Source organism: Rhinopithecus roxellana, chromosome 4, assembly GCF_007565055.1.
Source record: "Rhinopithecus roxellana isolate Shanxi Qingling chromosome 4, ASM756505v1, whole genome shotgun sequence".
NCBI classification, from domain to species: Eukaryota; Metazoa; Chordata; class Mammalia; order Primates; family Cercopithecidae; genus Rhinopithecus; species Rhinopithecus roxellana.
The window spans coordinates 89800492-89821015 of record NC_044552.1 but is presented as its reverse complement, the minus strand read 5'-3'; the positions used below and the strand labels follow the sequence as shown (position 1 = coordinate 89821015).

The 20524-nt window shown below is 37.5% G+C and overlaps 1 protein-coding gene across 1 annotated transcript in view; it reads right to left on the bottom strand.

The window, feature by feature from the left end:
* The window catches only part of MEI4 (meiotic double-stranded break formation protein 4), a 237584-nt gene extending 218003 nt beyond the window's left edge, over window positions 1-19581 (bottom strand). The window contains exon 1 of the mRNA XM_030929606.1: window positions 19350-19581. Within this exon, the coding sequence (XP_030785466.1) occupies window positions 19350-19581 (232 nt within the window). The remainder of the gene's footprint in view (window positions 1-19349) is intronic.
* Window positions 19582-20524: the final 943 nt, after the last annotated feature.

Genomic DNA, 20524 nt, shown 5'->3' with positions numbered 1-20524 from the left:
TATATGTTAACCATCTGTTTTCTGCCTTTGACTATCCAAAGAGAAAGTGCCATATCTGTTCTACCAGTGTATTAAAGCACTGAGCATAGTGCCAGGCATAAGGTGAGTGCTCAGAAATTTCTGCTAAATGAATCTTATAATAATATTCTTTTAAAAAGTATTACAAAAGTTCAGAAGTGAAAAGATTATGTCACTGTGGAATCACATAAATTACTCTTTTCTTAAAAACTTACAAAACTGTGTGAAAACATATCACACCAGACAACCCAGAAATAGAAAAAAAAAAAAAAAAAGAAAAAAAAACTGTTAACAGGCCAATTTTCAACTAAGAAATTAAATGCGTTTCATTTCGCCATTGAATGAAATATTTGAAGGATGACATAATAACTCATCACATGCCATAAGTATATGAACTAACTATAGGCTTGTTATGAAGACAAGAATTATTCACACACACACACTGAAGTTTGGAGACATATGTGATTCCATAGCTAACACTCTTTTTAAGTATAGTCTATCTACCAGTAAAGCCCAAATGAGAACTCTGTAAGCACCTTAGGGATATGGCCAAAAGTCATAAGCTTGATTCTGCAGAGTCTATTCTCTAGCATAGGAAGACAAAACAAAAATATGCCTAATTCTGAAAAAGAAGCACAGTGGAAAAAAGCTCACTGGCCAATCATTACCCTGTCAAATACAATTAAAACGGTAAAATCATAATTACGTTGGCACCAACCTAATATATTCTTGTGATTAGTAAAAAGGAGAGCTCAAAGTCAATTTTCTGTAGATACCCTAATCAAGCAGAACTCATTTCCACTGACTTTTACTATTGCGTTGGTCCTCAAAATAAAGTCCATTCTCAGGGATTTTCTAGCCTTTATAACTAGTTAAAAACTAGTAAAACATCATAGCTTTAGTATTACAGTTCATCCATCCATCACTCACTAAAAAATCGGAGGTCTAGGAAATTAAAAACACTTGACTAAAAGAGCAGAATAACCTCTTACCATTAAAAAAATAAAATTAACACACTTTTTTTTACAGAAGAGAATAAACCAAACTAAACAGGTTCTGCCTCACCATAATAAAAGATTTCACACAACTCATACTGCATTCTGTTTAATTCATCAAATTCGTGTTGGGTGTTACAATGGAAGGACACTGAAATAAGACTAAAAGGACTCAAGTGACAAATAAGGCATGGCTTCCTACCATCAGAGAACTCAGAAGATGCAGGGCAACAACTGACTCTACTTCAAGGCAAAAAGGCATTTCTGTCAAACACAGGTCCAGGTGATATGCTAGAAGGTCACAAACAAATTAGTTCAAACTAGGGAAGGGCCAAAAATAATTGATATTGCATCAGTGTTGAGAGATCATGGAGCATTTATTGGGATGGGGGGCAGTCTTTCATACCAGGAAGACACACAGATAAGGGCACCGAGGCAGGGGCACAAGCAATGGTGTGGAGAAAGTAGAGCTGGAGCAGAGGTAATGCAGAGATAGGAATATGGGGCTGAAAAGAGATCTGGGTGCACAATAGAGAGGACCTTGAATGGAATCAGCTCCTAGATCATGTACATCCATTCCCTGTTTAAAACGTGATCTTCACTGTTTAAGACATGATTTTAATTCATTAAAGTTCCTTTTTATTTTGTAGACTAGATGCTACCTAGTTTATGAATTGCAAATAAAAAGCCAATTAGATCTTTGAAACTAAATTTGTGGAAATGTTGTTTTTCACAGTGACAAACATAAATTGTTAAATAAAGAACTACATGATATTACAGTGTGTGAAATTTATGGAAAACTTCCCAAATGAGATAGTATTGTTTCAAACATTCATGTTATAAAGAAATAATAAAAATAAGTCAGAGTCAATTCTCAAAGTATAATAAAAAGAATTACATTTTATAGACTATGGTGTTGTTTGCTTTACTTTTCTGTTTTTGTTTTTTGTTTTGTTTTGTTTTTAACTTTTAAGTTCAAGTGTTACATAGGTAAACTTGTGTCATGGAGTGTGTTGTACAGAGAATTTCATCACAATAGCAAAAATGTGGAATCAATCTAAATGCCCCTCAATTATAAACTAGATAAAGAAAATGTGGTACATATACACCATGGACTACTATGTAGCCATACAAAATAATGAGATCATGTCTTTTGTAGGGACATAGATAGAGCTGGAGGCCATTATCCTTAGCAAACTAACACAGGAACAGAAAACCAAATATCACATATTCTTACTTATAAGTAGGAGCTAAATGATGGGAACACATAAGACATGATCTTAACTGTGTCAGAAAAAAAAAAAACTGTAGAGGCAAAAAGCATGGCAGACAACCTATCATGGGGGCTCCTGAAACAGTCAAGTAGCAATGATGTTTAACAGATGACAGAAATCACAAAGCTCACTGTGGAAGGGGAAGAACACTGAAAATTATATAACTGAGATATCAGAACAAAAGAATAGCAATCAGAATAGAGCATTTTATAAAAATACAGAGATGGAATCGAGAATCAAAATTAAGTTCCATTAAAGTAACTCACAAAATAACTGAATACAGTAACACCCGAATTCCTACATTTTCTGGACAATTTATTCCTAAGAGAAGCACACCTGTAACACACTGAGGATCTTTCACTTTTGGTTCTGGACTGAAACTGGAGAATGTGGCCATGATGCCCATCACTCAATTTTACTGGAAGAAAAAAACTCACACAACACTCTTAAATATTTGCCCTACCCTTTTCCACAACATAATCTACTTAACAGCTAGATTCAGTAGTTTTTAAGACAGAATTAAACATAAAATTCTCAAATCAAAAAAAAAAAAAAAAAATTCTTACGTTCTTCTGCTGCTAAGGAATTAATTAACTTCCCATCAGATTATCAAGGCCAAGGGGGAAGAAAACTAGTATTTATTTGTTGCCTATGTGACAGGAAGCAGTATGTGAAGCATTCCTCATTAATCCTTAATCTTACGTTCCTCATTATCCAAACCATTGTCTTCCTCATTTTTCAGAGTAGGAGAGTGTGTATTATGGAGGTAAGCAACTTGCTCAAAAGAAGTTAGCTAATGTTGACAGAGCTAATATTCAAATTCAGATTCTTCTGACTTTAAAAGTCACCTTTTCTTAATGGAAAGAGTGCTCTTTCCAATAAGCACTCTGTCTCCAAGAATTCATCTTTGGAAACCCTACTGCTCCATCAATAATGCTTCTTCTCCTTTTGTTGTTTCTTTTTCATTAATTTATACATGCTCATTCCTAAATTAATCACAGAGCACCTACTGTATGCTAAACGTTGATTATGCTCATTCATTAGTGTCTATAAGTGTTTTATATTAAGCACGGCATTCTAAGCCTTGCCCTTTTCCTTAATCAAATTTGTTGTCAGAATGGTTGTTAACATCACACCACTTCTATTTATTCCCAAAATGTGTTCTAGTAAACATATAAATCCATGATACTTATCCATAAAAATTATGTGTCTGCTACCTTCTTTAAATATAAAAATCCTCATTAGTTGAGGGAAAAGAGTATGTTCTACACAACTACCTAAAAGATAATATCCTAATTATTTAAATAAATTTAACAGCTTTGAACTGTTGTAAAAGTTGTTTATTAACAGTATTAATATTAAAAAGTGTGAATTAAGACAAATGGTGCCACAAGATTTTAGTGTAATTTTAACTAAAAACCATGTAGTAATGTGTATATGTGTGTATACACAAACAAAGTACCCTCTTAAACATTTACTTGTAAATCATGGATTAAAAAGCACCTCTGCATCAATTGATACATGGTGTCTTGCAAATGTTCAGCATACTGCCAACAATATTTCATAGCCAGCTTACATAAGAAGTCATCTACAAAGTGAATCAATGGAAGGAATGACATTTACCCCTTTCTGAAAAGGCATTTTAACTAATTATGGGCTTCTGAGTATTACTACTAATTTAAGGACTCTTAACACCATAGGAATCATGGTACTATGATAAGGAGTTCTGTTTCAAAAGTATACCCCGAATGTTCAGTAAGCTACATATGACAACAAAAGATAATACTGAAGGAAAAGCAGATATACAACTATTTCTAATTTTTTAAAGATGTACCTTATAACACTACTTTTGAGGGTAGAAGAAACTGTCTACTTCTACTAGTTACCTTCACAAGAGAAAAAAAAGGGGGGGTTTGGAATCAATGCTAGCTCTCATTTTACAGTTGCTCAGTATCCACTCAAGGGAGTTTGAGATTACCTCCAAGAGCCCAACTCCAAACCCAGCCATGCCAGCAGCACTTCCAAATATGCACAGAGACACCTCCAGCTGCCCAGAGAACCACTACGCCCTCATCATTGTCATTCATACTCTCAAAACTCTGAGATTCATGTAGGAAAATACAGTCAAATGCAGCCCTCAAAAAGACCCATGTCAGAAAGGTCACATCAGTTCCTTACATTCTTTCTTTCTCTTTCTGGCTTTATAAAATACAAGAGACAAATAAAAATTATATATATTTTCAGTGTACAAGGTCATGTTGTGTTTATATATATATATATATATATGCATACATATATACACACACCTTGTGAAATAATTAAATCAAGCTAATTAACATAAATATCACCTCACATACTTAGCATTTTCTGTGGTAAGACCATTCAATATCTACTCTTGGCAATTTTCATGGATATGGAACATTATTACTAACTACAGTCACTATACTGTACAATAGATCACCAGAATTTATTCATCCTAACTGCAACCCTTTGATCCTTTGAACGACATGTCTCTATTCTGCCCTAACTGTCAGTTCCTGAAAGAAAATATGGCATCATCTCACTTATGTATGGAATCCAAAAAGCCTACCTCATAGAAGTAGAAAATAGAATGGTGGTTCCATTCTTTCTAAAAGGTAACTGTAGTGTACTTCAGAGAATATCTCAGTAAAATAAAAAGAGTAAAATTAGGTAAGATGAATAATGAAAACTGCCAATGAAGGCATTTGGGTTGACTACAGAAAAAATAGTTCACCCTAAACCAGTGGTTCTCAATCTCAATTGTATTTTGGAATAACCTAAGGACTGTGAAAGAATCGTGTCTCAGTCCAAACCCCAATTATTCTATGTAATTGGTCTGGGGTACAACCTGGACATCAAGACTTTGAACAGCTCCTCAGATGATTGTAATGCAGAGCTAGGGTTGAGAGTCACTTCCTAGAACTCTAGCCTTAAGTCTACCAATACAAAAGAGGCAAAGACTTTCAGAAAGTCTTTTAAAAAACAAAAATAAACCTTTAAAACTAATGTTGTAAATCTAATTAATGACACTTTATTTTACCTTTTCTTTTTTTTTTTTTTTTAGACAGTGTCTCGCTCTGTCACCAGGTTGGAGTGCAGCGGCACAATCTCGTCTCGGTTCACTGCAACCTCTGCCTCCCGGGTTCAAGTGATTTCTTGCCTCAGCCTCCCAAGTAGGTGGAACTACAGATGTGCATCACCACACCCAGCTAATTTTTGTATTTTTAATAGAGATGGGCTTTCACCATGTTGGCCAGGATGGTCTCGATCTCGACCTCATGATCTGCCCGCCTCGGCCTCCTAAGTGCTGGGATTACAGGCGACACTTTATTTTTCATACCTATGGAAGCCCCTCAGCACTACTACAGGCCTGCAGGAATCCACGTACAAAAGGCCTGGATTCATATGGTATTTACTGTTAAAAAGGTTAAATGAACAACTAAGTTGGCTGTCACTGTGTTCACCATTACAGACAACTGCACATGGGCAAGGAAGGCACTTCTTTAAAAAGAAGTTTCGGAGGGACTAGAAAAGTATAAATCACTGAGGGACACATGCCTCCAGGTCCATCCCCCACTGTGTCTCTCACCCTAGCAGACAACAGAGAGCTACACAGCCACATAAAGCAGCCCACAGGCATGGACTTAGCCTACTTTGGACTGATTTCTGCTCGTGAGACAAACAGGAGAAGATGCCTTGTGGTTCACAGAATAAAAAATGAACAGGTGAGAATAAACACTCCCTAAAACTACGCAGGCAGAACTAACTTTGGAGTTATTAAAAGCACAGCTATTAACACATTTAGGTTTTAAATTTGCAAAATGCCATATAATTTGTATGAACTGGGTCAGGGTCATTCTGTCAAAAATACTGTTTTACAGAAAGAAATGAATTATACTAATTCCAGGAAAGAAGGTATTTTTTTAGTAGAATATCAAAGGATGAGAGGAAGGTGCCTAAATTCTGCATATCCTGTTTAATTAATAAATTAGAACATTTCAAGTATATAAAAAGTACATATAAGGATCAGAAGCATTATTTTTACCAGTTAACTTTTCACAAACTAGTATTTGTGAAATTGATGCAAAGTGCTAACATTTTACATGTATTATAATTTACATAGAAAAACTTACTTTATTTCATGAAAATAATTTCTGCTGTTTTATATTTACAAGCCTAGTCAGAGATGATCATTTTAAATATCAAGCCCAGAAACATCTTTGAGAAACCACTGGGTACAAGATCTCATGGAATGCAGCACCACAAGAGGACACAAAGGTGACCTACTCTTTGTTTTTCATGTGATGTGTTAATTTTTAAAAGTAATGAGGAATTTTTAGAGCTCAGCTTTTCGAAACATAAGAAACAGCTTCCTCTGGATGCAATCGTTTTCTTGTGTACTTTGAAGCACAAAAAATAGCTGACATAGTCTGAATGTATTAAAGATATATAAGGAATATTTCTCTCCTAATATGAGAAAACAAGAAAAATTATCACACATTTATTACAAAATAATTAATATTACAGAGGCAGAAAAGGAATGATATCTTTCCTCACCCTTTATAAGGGTCACGGTCAATATTCCTGTAACAAAAGATAGGTGTGTTAGTCTGTTTGCATTGCTATAAATAAATTGCTGAAACAGGATAATTTATGAAGAAAATAAGTTTATTTGGCTCATGTTTCTGCAGGTTACACAAGAAACACAGTGCTGGCATCTGCTTCTGTTGAGGGCCTCAGGAACTTTATAATCATGAGAACAGGTGAAGGAGAGCCAGAGTGTCAAGTGCCAAGAACAGGAGCAAGAAAGAGGGGAGGTGTCACACTCTTTTAAACAACCAAATATGAACTCAGAGCAAGAACTCATTCTTCACTGAGAGAAGGACATGATGTCATTCATGAGGGATCTGCTACCATGACCCAAACACCTCCCACTAGGCCCCACCTTCAACAATGGGGATCACATTTCAACATGAGATTTGAAGGGAACAAATATCCAAATCATATAATTCTGTCTCTGGCACCCCAAATTTCATGTCCTTTCATTGCATAAAACAATCATCTCTTCCCAATAGTCTCCAAAAGTCCCAACTTGTTTCAGCATCAACTTAAAGTCCAAAGTCTCATTTGAGACTCAAGACAAGTTCCTTCTACCTATGAGCCTGTAAAATCAAAAGTAAGTTATTTACTTCCAAGATACAATGGCGGTACAGGTTCCCATTTCAGAGAAATCGGCCCAAACAAACGGGCAACAGATCCCATGCAAATCTAAAACCCAGCAGGCAGATATTAAATCTTAAAGTTTGAAAATAATCCTTGATTCAGTGTCCCACATCCATGGCAGACTGGTGTAAGGGGTGGGCTCCCAAAGCCTTGGCCAGCTCCACCCCTGTGACTGCTCTCACTGGTTAGAGTTGAGTGCCTGCAGCTTTTCCAGGCTCAGGGTGCACGTTGCCAATGGTTCTAACATTCTCAAATCTGGAGGATGGCAGTCCCCTTCTCACAGTTCCCCCTTCTCACAGTTCCACGAGACAGTGCCCCAGTGGGAACTCTTGTGTGGGGGCTCCAATCCCAAATTTCTTCTCCACGCTGCCCTAGAAGAAGCTCTCTGCAAGGGTTCCACCCCTGCAGCAGGCTTCTGCCTGGGTACCCAAGTTTTCCCTCACATTCTTGGAAATCTAGGTGAAGGCTGCCAAGCCCCCTTCCATTGTGTGCAACTGCAGCCTTAACGCCAAGTGGAAGCTGCCAAGGTTTATAGCTTGTGCACTCTAGAGCAGCTGCCTGAGCTGTATCTGGGGCCCTTTGAGCCACAGCTGGAGCTGCAGTAGCAGGGATGCAGTGAGCAGCTTCCCAAGGTGATGCACAGCAGCAGAGCCCTGGGCCTGACTCAAAAAACCATTCCTTCCATCTAGGACTCTGGACCTGTGATGGAAGGGGCTGTCTCCTCAGAGACTTCCAAAACGCTTTTGGGGCCCTTTTTTCCCACTGTCTTGGATAATAGCACTTGATTCCCTTTTAGTCAAGCAAATCTCTCTAGAAAGTGATTGCTCCACAGCCCACTTGAATTCCTCCCATGAAAATGCTCTTTCCTTCTCTAACTCATGACCAGGATGAGACTTTTCCAAATTTGTATGCTCTGCTTCCACTTTAAATGTAACTTCCAACTTTAAGTCATTACTTTGCTCTGATATCTGATAATAGGCAGTTACAAGCAGCCACAGCACATCTTGAATGCTAAGCATTACTGCTTAGAAATTTCTTCCACCAGATACCATACATCATGACTCTTAAGCTCAAACTTCCACAGATCCCAAGGGCATGAACACAATGCAGTCAAGTTCTTTACTAGGGTATAAAGTGGGTGACCTTTATTCAATTCCCAATAAATTCCTCATTTCCATCTGAGGCCTCATCGGCCTGGCTTTCACTTTCCATATTTCTGTCACCATTTTGGTCAGAACCATTTAGTCTCAAGAAGTTCCAAACTTTCCCTCAACTTCCTGTCTTCTTCTTAGCTCTCCAGACTCTCCCAAACTCTGCCCATTGCCCACTTTCAAAACCACATCCACATTTTTCAGGTATCTTCATAGCAATGTCACATTGTTTGGTACCAATTTTCTGTGTTAGCCTGTTTTGTATTGCTATAAAGGAATATCTGAGACTGTGAACTTTATAAGTGGTTAATTTGGTCTGTGGTTCTATAGGCTGTATAAGCATAGTGCCAGCATCTGCTTGGCTTCTGGTGAGGCCTCAGGAAGCTTATAATCATGGCAGAAGGCAGGGAGCCAGTGTATCACATTGTGAGTCAGGGAGCAAGAGAGAGAGAGAAGTGCCAGGCTCTTTTACACAACCAGAGCTCACATGAACTCATAAGGAACCCACTCATTACCATGAAGACAGCACCAAATCATTCTTGAGGGACCCATCCCCATGAAAAAATATCTACCACTAGGCCCACCTCCAACACTGAAGGTCACATTTTAACATGAGATTTGAAGGTGGCAAAACATCCAAACCATATCAACATGTTAACAAGAGAAAAAGATAACACATTTATTTAATCAAAATTTTACTTGATATGGGAACCTTTGGAATTGACAACCCAAAGGTTCATAGAAAATTGTCTGTTTTATGCTTAGGTTTGATCCAGAATGGACAGCCATATAGAAATGTAATTGAACAAAAATGATATGACCTAATGGTAATAGTCAAAGAGGGGAAACCCAGCAAGGTCTATCTGTTTGGATTCTTCCTGGCCTCTCTGTGTGGCATTCATTCCTTGTGGGCACAGGGAATGACACCTTCTGAAATGAGTGTCTTATGATCTACTTTCAGACAACATAGGTCAGAGAATTTCCCTATGGTCAGCTTACACAGAAAGGCAGAAGAAGGTTAAAGTAATGTTTCCAGGTTTTATGTCTAGCTTTTTTCAGAAAGGGGTTCTAGTTTCAAAGACCTGCCTTAGGGAAAAATAATTCTAGTTTCTATGGCCTGCCTTGGGGAGAAAGAGGAGTAGGAGAAAGAAGGGGAAAAGGTCAGAAAGAGACTTTACTTCTGAGACCATGTTCCTCAGTTTGAAGTACTCAGCACACCAAAGTACCACACTTTAGGGGGTCATTTTCTGAGTCCACAAAAATGTGAAACAATGGATCTGCTCCATTACTGAAGGCAGCTCACAACACCTCAACGTCTCCTTCACAGCACACATATCTCTCAACAGTGGTATTCTCTCATGTAGTTAATTTCTACGCCAGTACTAATAAATGCCCACACACAACTTAAATTTAAAATTCATGTAAACAATGTTTCTGTAACAGGAAATTCATGTGAAAAGACCACCATTGACTTGTAATATAAAATGGAATAATTTCTCTTCCTGTGATCGGTGGCTGCTACCTCCCAAATCACAGTAAAGCCAATGTGGATCCCACATACACACTGGGTCTCCCTTTACAGATACTCATTCCCAAGCATTACACTTTTCTGCTGGTTTTGTACCATTTTTATTGATACATGTGCTTTGTCTGCATATTCTAGTTAAGAATTCACTCAAATTCATGTTATATCAAGATTACTATTTTAGCTTTCAGTATGACTCAGAATATAATGCAAGTGTGTGTGTTTATAGTTCCACATGTGTGATATTACTTGTAAACTTTATTTACAAGTAAATTTGTTTTGTCTTATTGCCTACAACGTTAGCATTCATTTATGCGATACAGTTCTTTTTAGCTATGTGACTTTATGTACTTTTCTATGGATATAATAGAATTTAAGGTTTTCTACTGGTTTCCAGTGTACAATACACTGAATTTACTACCCAAAATGTTTCCCCTCCATGATGTCTCTAAAATTATTTGAAGTTGATATAAGAAAGAAGATATATTTCCTTGCCAGAAAAAAAAAAGGATGTTTTATACAACTCACATATGGGTGCTTATTAAGAACTAAGGAAGGCAGTGAGATGGAGGGGAGGAGGGAGAGAGTTCTCCTAGAAGAAGAATCAACAACACCCAGTCGTTAGATCCCTATTATGTTTATATACATATTGCACTGAACAGTATGAAAGAGTATCAAACATAGTTGTTAGGCTCATTGCAGCACTACTATTTTTGTTGTTGTTGTTGTTGTTGTTAGGGTCATTGTAGCACAATTTTTGTTGTTGTTGTTGTTGTTAGGGTCATTGTAGCACAATTTTTGTTGTTGTTGTTGTTGTTGTTGTTAGGGTCACTGTAGCACAATTTTTGTTGTTGTTGTTGTTGTTGTTAGGGTCATTGTAGCACAATTTTTGTTGTTGTTGTTGTTGTTAGGGTCACTGTAGCACAATTTTTGTTGTTGTTGTTGTTGTTAGGGTCACTGTAGCACAATTTTTGTTGTTGTTGTTGTTGTTGTTAGGGTCATTGTAGCACAATTTTTGTTGTTGTTGTTGTTGTTAGGGTCATTGTAGCACAATTTTTGTTGTTGTTGTTGGTTCATTTTCTCTCATTTCTGCCACTCAGCTCAATCAGGCTCTTAATAAACACTTACTCTTTATTGACCAGTTGCCAAATGTCATTTGGCACTGAGAAGTCTTTTAGAAGCTGGCCTACAAATCCCTCTTAATTTACTGCACTCGGGTGTTTTGAATGATTACATTTCTATTGACTCTTTTCTGGTAAAATTTTTTATTATGCTCCCTGAACATATGTTTTACTTTTGTTTAAACCAGTGATTCTCAAACTCCAGTATTCATCAGAATCAGCTCGGGGGACCTGTTAAGCCACAAGCTGCTGAGCTCCACTTAGAATTTCTGATTCTTAATTGAATTAGGAATGGTGGGATCTGAGAATTTGCATTTCTAACAACTTCCCAGCTGATGCTCATGCAGCTTGTGGGGAATTCACTGATCTAAGGAACCACCTTAAAGTACTAAAAGTCATTGTTCTCGAATTCTATAGGAACCCCATTCCATTCACTATATATTTAACCTTTTAGATAACTTATTTTCCCATTTCCTTATCTATAATCAAGGCAAGAGGTGAGCACAACTTCTTAGACAACAGTTGAAGCAGCAAGGAAAGAAATTCCAGAATGAAAACCCAAAGCAGTTGAAAAAAGAAACAATGGGGCCAGGAGACAGATTTCTGAATAAAGGGCACTGGGGGAGAAGTGGGAGAAGAAAATAAACTTTAAAGAATAGCTTGTAGAAAACCTGTCAGAAATGAACTCAGCAAAAACAAAGATAAAGGGTCACCTACTCCTACCTTCAGAAGAGTCTCAGAAAAAGAGACGCTGACATATTCTTGAGATCCAGGACAAATCTTTCCACTTGTGCTCTGTATTTCTTCTACATTTAAGAACCTGAGCCAGCAATGATTCTTTTGTTATCCTCTTCCTTCTGTATCTTCTACTTTTCTCTCTCTGCTGGTTCCTTCCCAAAGTACCAGCATGCTGTCCTTCCATTTGCACTCTCCTCAACTACCAACCTATCTCTTTTTCTTTCCTTCACAGCCAAGCTCCCCTCCCCCACCCCTCCCCGCCCCGCCCCGACACACACAGTCCCTTGCTGGTCAAATAGTGGTTCTCAGACCTGCAGCATCAATATGATCTGGAAAAGTATCAGAAATGCACAATCTCAGGCTTATCCCATTTACTCTGTTTATCTAATTTCCTTTTCAATTTGATAACGGGATTGATATTATACTATACATTTTTCCAGCCTAAAGTCTAGAACTATCTACCTGGATTTATTCTCTGCACATTAAATTTATATAAAAAATCAATTTCAGGATTTCTAGGATCCATATTAAATCCAGAATCCTCATGGTACATTTGGATTTCTAATAGAATCTTAACATTCAAAAACAGATAAGTAGGACATTTAAAAGACAAATAAAACCTGTCAAAAAACAAATGTAATCCTAAACATAAAGATGATTGCAATTTGTTATAGCATTAAGCTATTCCAAAAAAAAAATCACAGTAAGCAAAGACCTAGGAATGCAAAAGTACTATGAATGGTTTTAGCCTTTTGTCGCACTGATGAGAAGCTAACATTGTCATTCTTCATTTGTTCCGTTCTGATTCATTACTTATAAACACGTGTGGCTCTCTTAAAGTTAGGAGCTCTAATACTCACCCTACTCTACTGGGCCTCGGTCCTGGATTCAGGATCTTGCTCTCTCTATTCTACTTCCACTGTTACAGGGGCTTGGCAGATATCTAGAAACTACAGATTAGCAAGGCCATTTTGTTCCAAGTATAAACCCTCACACAGACCATTTCTAAACTTATTTATTCACCAAATAACCACCAAGCATGTCCCTCCATGACAGGAACCGTGCTAACTATAGAAATACAGTGGGATGAAAATAGTCTCTGAAAGCATAGAGTTTGGATCTCACAGGGAAGACAGACTGCTTAAACAATTATAATTTAGCTCACATATAATAAAGTACAAAATATAACAGGGACCCACATCAGGAGAACCTAATCTAGTCGAAGGAGGTAGTTAGTGAAGACAAAAGCAATATTGATACTGCATCACAAAAGAATAGTACATAGCCAGACCAAAAGGAGAGGGAGAACTTATCTTACAGAGAGAATATGTATAAAAGCCTGGAGCTCAGCAAGAAGGTACATTCAAATAAGTGAAAGAAATTTAGTATGTCTCAGTGCAGAATGTGAAGGACATGGTGGTGACAGGTTGGACTGGAGAAGTAAGCAAGCACCAAATTCTGGAAAAGTCTGTAGTCCAGTTTAAGGCCTTTGGGTTATATCTGAAATTAAATAAGATGACTTGAGACTGGGCCACAATTTAGACTAGAAAGGGGCAAAGGCTATAACTAAAGACATGCCAGTCTTATTGGGATAAATTAAGTATGACCAAGGAAGTGGCATCAGGAACGGAGAGAAATGCAGAGATGCCAGAGATACGCAGAAAGTAGAGTCCACCTAACTTGGGCATTACCTGGAGTTCCAATATACCTTCCTGGAACCCTGTTTAGGCAAAGAAAATGGTTGTATAATAGGGTCAGATTTAGAACCAAGTACTAGCAACAGATTTGGGAGGGATAATGTTTTCTCTTAGGAATGCTACATACTGTGGAATGCCCTAACCTAAGCCCAGTCTCTGAAGCACCTTTGCTTTTTCAGCCCAAGTTCCTCGTGCCAGAATTTGGCCCTTCTCACTCCTAATCTCTACATATCACCCCTAGCAGTGTCAGCTCCTGTTATGATAATTAAAATATTTACATTTATAAATTATTGCCTTGTCATTATTAAAGTCATTTGATATTCTGAGGTTTTTTTTTTTTTCTTTCTTTCTTTTTTGAGACAGAGTCTTGCTCTGTCACTGAGCTAGAGTGCAGTGACTGGATCTCAGCTCACTGCAAGCTCCGCCTCCCGGGTTCACGCCATTCTCCTGCCTCAGCCTCCCGAGTAGCTGGGACTACAGGCGCCTGCCACCTCACCCAGCTAGTTTTTTGTATTTTTTAGTAGAGACGGGGTTTCACCGTGTTAGCCAGGATGGTCTCGATCTCCTGACCTCGTGATCCGCCTGTCTCGGCCTCCCAAAGTGCTGGGATTACAGGCTTGAGCCACCGCACCCGGCCGATATTCTGAGCTTTTTAATCTTTAATTTCTTTGTATGTTGACTGTCTCTAATATCCAAAGATCAATTAAATTTTACATAAGTAAAACAGGTCTAATATATAGTTATAAATTTAAATTATTATAGAGTCTCTCAGAATCTCTATCAAATAAGGATACATCTTTTTATGTTTATGTGTACTATTCAAGTATGTTTTAAACCAATTACAATTTTAAACAAACTTCCATCATTAGTATATTAGACAATTTATATTATGAAAGCTTATATGGAAACTGACAGAGAAATGCTTATGTATTCAATTTTCATACTCTTTCAGCATCCATGAAACAGTGAATGCCCCAACTTATAAATGATGAGCTCCACAGTTGTGTAAGTCAGCTATTTGCAATGTTTCCTCAGTACGTGGTCTGGAACAAGGTGAGAAGCACAAAGAGGTGAAAGAGAGGCTGTGTGGGCTGGGACCAGGAAAACAGTCATCAGAAGACTAAGGCAAGCCCCATCCTGGATCTGTCAGGATGCAGATGGGGCTGCTGCAATATCTGGCCCCTGTTCTGTTCTCTTGTCACCACCAGTCTAGCTAAAAACTGTTTCCTGAATCCATGCTTATACAAGATGAGAAAGCAAGAACTGGGGAGGCAACGTAACAGTAAGAATTCAGTCCTCAGGCTATAAGGCAGAAAAGAAGGGTGAGGGGATCAACCTGAGCAATGTGACCTAGAGGATCAGGAAGCTCCCAAAGCCATCTGGCTGGGTTGGTTGGTCCTCCGGACCCAAAACTTAAAACTCAGTTCAACCATAACTACTTATACTGCTCTGCACACTGCCCTCCACCTCCACTACCCTAAGCATTCTATATAAGTGCCCTGTAATTAATAAACATTTACTAAACATGTACATCAATGAATTAATTTAGCTTGATTTTTTCTTTCTTTTCACTCTAGTCAATTGATCATCCTTTTACTCTAGCCAACTGCTCATCCTGTAGCCTATGATTTATGAATATATTAACTAAAGTTGTAGGCAAAAAGGCACATACCTGACACTTCATCCATCTACTTCCCTTCTGTGAATATCAAATGACCGTGTACTATAATAGCAACTGTCCAGATTCCCCCTGCCCCACCCACACGCACACTCAAATTCTAATCCTAAATCTGCCTACGGAAGTCTATGCCATTTTTTCCATTAACAAAGCCCTGCTCTTGTCACCATAAACCCTTCAATCCCCAGTCCAGTTTAGAAACAGCCACTGACATCTTCCTGGCTAGTCTCTGTGCTATGAGTCTTTCTCATCCAACTTCTCAGACCTAGACTAAATGCCTGCCAACATTAAGAGTCCCTCTTTAACAGGAGGCTGTTGCAGTGTCCATGAAATTTTTTTAAAACTTAATAAAAATAAATTTAAAAAGAGATTCTATAAAATGATATATAAGTAATCTTTTATAAAGAAAAAGAGCATAGCTTTTCACTCTTATTTTCTCTTCCATAGATCAGGAAGATGATTAACCATGCCTGCCACACATCACAAAAAAGGTTTTGAGAAATGTGTCACTGGGTATGTAGACTTCTTTTTCTTCCTTCCTTTCTTCCTTCCTTTTGTTTTTCATTCTTTCACTCCATAAATTAGTAAAGAGCATTTAAGTAAGATGAAAATGTGACATTATTCTATAATCAAGTTTTTTGTGTCCCTCCTCTACATAGTCTAGTCCCCTAGTAAATATAATAAAGAGGTATATTCATTAAGAAGCTGTAGAAAAACAAGAATAAAGAAATAGCTGAGTTCCTGAAATGTTGCATAGAAAGCATACATACTTTCTTATTTGTTTACTTTGCCATTGTGGCTTTGCTTTATTTAATTTTGGGTTGCTCAGTTGCTTCAATGAATAGTTGATGCTGTAAACTGAATTCCCCAGCCTCTCAATCTGTCAAGAATCATTCAATTCAACATTTATTGAGTACTTGCTTTCTCTAAACACTCAACAACAGTTGCACATATAAAACAACACTGAAAATTCTAGAAAAACTATTTAATAATATAAATACACTTATAATATAGTTTTGATTTTCAGGTATGGAGTTTTCTTAGAGCAAGGCATGTCACTATTTCATGTCATCCTTACATAACTGCCATGTTCTTCCTTTATTTTCCTGTCAGTGTATGCTCCCCTTTTGTATATTTTTTCTGTCTCCTTTAACGTTTATCTAAATCTATTCATTTATTCCTCATTTTTGAAGTTTAAGGTAACAGACAAACAGATTACCTCCAAACATCTGCACAGAAACATTGTACCTGCAACTCCTGCTGTAAAACTGACTTTAATTATATGATTTTTGAAAAATTTTCTCACAGGCACTGTAACTGAAAGTGTTCAACATAAAAAACAAGTTATTGCCTAGGTTCCTCCTATTAGGCATAAAAAAAAAAACATGCACATTTTATCAGTATTATGAATAGACCCTTGGATAGTAAACAAGAGTTTTGATTTCATGGATGCTTATGATAGTCGTAGTTTAAGATTCCTGGAAATTTTAACATTTGAGACATTATATTAATTGTATAATTACACAGGAAAATATGAAGAAAAACTGACTATGTTTGCCATTCATGCACTGGGTATACTCAAAGAGCCCATTATCATAAAGGACTCCAGAGAAACTAAAATGTGGCTGCAAATTGTGTAATACTATTTTTGCTCTTGCAATAGTAAGATTTTAGTAACATCTGGGTATTAGGTTACCGGATTTTCATGATAATTCCCAAAACTAAAGTCTCCTATTATCCACAGCATATATGTGCACTTACACCTGCATGCTCTTAATGTGATAATGCCTCATCTTCCTCTGACACCCCTGGAATATTGGAATCTGCAGGCTTCCCACCTACACTCATGGCTCTATTCTCTTTGAGTCTCATCTACAGCTATAACTTCACTATTCCTTAAATCCAACAGATCCTAAGTCTGTGTCTGTAGTTCCAGCCTGCCCATCCTCTCTGACCATACTTCCACCTTCCTCCTAGGTAATCCATATTCTAGGTATTAGCCTACACTCAGAGAAACTTGGGCTCAAACTTTTATCCTATAAGCTTATTTCTGTGTTCACCATCCGAATTCAAAGTATCACAAGCCATTTAGTAGGCTAGGAGGGAAACCCTATTTAGGTATTTAGGTATTACCCCAAATACTGCTATCTCCCTCAACCACTCTCTGAAACCATTCATAAATTCTAAAGTGTCTACTCTCAAGTTATTCATACATGTCTGTCCTTTGATTTCTCGCTATAACAGATCTAATTCAACTCACTATTCCTCATGTGGGCTTTGGTCAAAGCTTTAAAAATTGGTCTTCCTGCCTCGAATCACCACTATAGCCAAAATATCCTCTATGTTCCTCTTTCATTGGACAGATATTTGCTGATCACCTTCTATGTGTCAGGCTTTGAGCTGGGCAATAAATAAAGAGACCTGGAAAAATCAAAGGTCTCTCCTCAGCGAACATAAGCTCAAGTTCAGGAGATAAATCTGCAACCAAGCAAATAAACAAATAAGTAAATACCACATAGGAAGTGCTTGCGTAGGGAATAACTAGTGGAGGTCCACTAGAGGAGTCAGGGAATATCTCACTGGGAGGTGTCACTTAGAATAAGACCTAAGGAAGAGAAGAAACCAGCCTCAAAGAGTCAAAGAGAAGAAGAACCTAGGAGAGGTCCACGGCAATAAAGAGATTTCAAGGGCTAGAAGGAAGGCCATGTTGACTAGGGCCTAGCTGATAATGGGGAGAGTGTATGAGATGAGGTGGGAGAGGTGAGTAGAGGTGAAATCACCCGCAGCATTTTGGGCCACTATCAGAAGTCTGAATCTAATGCAAAGCCTAATTAGAAGCCAGGGAAGAGTTTTATGCAAAAAAGTAACACTGCCTGATTTACGTTTTATTTTTTAACTTGCCAGAATTATGTTTCCCAATCATGAGTGTCAATCTTCTGCTTCAAAAAAGCCCAGTGGCTCCTGATTAACAGGGTAATCACATGTTCTAGCTTGCTCAAGTAAACTCAGGTTTGCCCCTGTGTTCCCAGTGTAATTATTAATAGGCCCTTCCATTCACCCTCACAAGGGTTCTAGTAGAAACCATAAATTGTATGCTCAACTTACTGATAAGTAATACAGTAAAATATTCCTTAGGTTGACATTCAAGGCCCTTCTGAATCCGGTCCCAACTTCCCTCTGTACCTTTTTCTCCATCACGCCCTTGCCTTACCAGTGTTTTGGTCACTCTGAAATGCAATTGTGGCAGTATTCTGAATGCAATTTGTATTCACCACTCCAGTGCCTTTGCTCACGCTCCTGTACCTTACTGGATGTTCTGTAACCATTTCACTGACAAGTGGACAGAACTTTAAGGGCCACAGGTAAGAAGCCTTCCCACAAACTAGGCAGAAGGAGTAACTTCCTCCTCTGTATTTTGTCAGTCTCTCTATTATAGTATGTATCACAACTGGGTTAATTATTTATAGGTCTGCTTTCTCCGCTAGAATGGTAGGTACGTAGTAAAAAAGACAGCACCTCCTTCTATGTGTTTTGGGGTCCTCACCACCCACACAAGCCTGGCCAATAGCTGGTATTTCACTTTGGACTGCTAGATTAACAACTGAACATAAAAGCAAAATAAAATGTAATAGTAAAATAATACAGTTGAACAATGAGATGTTAAAAGACCTTATTGCCTTCACATCTATACTATTTTCATTCTCTAACTTCATTCCAAAGTCAAATGTAGGAAAGTGACAATAAAATTTTAATGAATGACCAGAAGTTAAAAAAAGTATAAGACTAGAAGATGTCGAGCTTTCATGGAAACTAAAAATTTTCATGTTTTGGGAATACATTTCTAAATAATTGTGCAGCTGAAATAAAACAGTTTGACATACTACCAAAAGGCAATTTTATATACTCACCACTCTTTAAGGATCCTGAACAAAGCCTGCCCACAAGAAGTTTTTGACGTAATTGCATAACTTCAGCTTCCAAGACTTCAACTTTTGATCTCCATTTTGACTCCTTCTCAGACAGCAACATAGCAAGGTGCTCTGTGTATTCTCTGCTGCTTTTGTCTGCTGGTTTTGAGCGGATAATTGCCAAGGCCAGAGCCAGCTTTGAAGTTCTCAAATACCATTTTTGAACATCCATCCTGGCTTTTGTCCCTATCATTTAATAAGAAAAAAGTTACAGAAATTCTTTTTAACTTGTGCAGTGTATATCATTTGCTTAAAATTGATTTTGCAGAGTAACACTAATTAACAAGTTTATAGTAAGACTTGGCACCAAGTACAGAAAAAAAATTCAGGACTGAAAACAGTATGAGAAAGTTATGCAGAAGAAAAATACACACACATGCATATTAAATATATTAAGATTCAACAGTAGGTTTAGACTTGACAACTTCTTGGGGTGGAAAAAACACATACTAATTCATTTAGTTGTTTCTAACCAGAGAAACATATCAGAATCTCTGAGGGAGCTTTTAAAATATATTCCCTTAAAATTCTGATTCAGCAAATCTTGAGTAGGACCGAGGCTTTTATATTTTGAAAAGAGTGCATTGAATAACCAGAACCATTTAATTAAAACATCTATTTATAAATTTAAGTCCTTCCTCTCCTCCAACCCATCTATTAAATCTTGCATTCCTTAATGAACCTTTTACCTGCTATTCCTGCCTCTAAGCATCCCCCTCCAATGTATATGGAGAACAATCTTTTAAATATTTGCATCATTTAAGTTGTGAGTCTACTCTGATTCTTCACTTCCAAAGATTTCCAATCGTCACTCCGGGCATACTTTTCCAAACCAACAGTGTGTCACAGTCTTAAAATATAAACTTATGGAGGCCACATGACAGACCACTGCATACACTGGTTTAATATCATCTCTACTCAAGTATAAGCCCCTGTGGCCTCCGCCAGGCTTTATTAGATTATCATGAGAGTTGTGCACATAAAATGTGCTAAATAAAAATGTTTAATGAAGAGTGAAAAGATGACCCAGAATATTCAAGACTTTCAGTTGTCCCATCTATCCTAACACAATTTCAAATTCTTCACTTTACATTTCAAACTTTATTTCCTTCCAT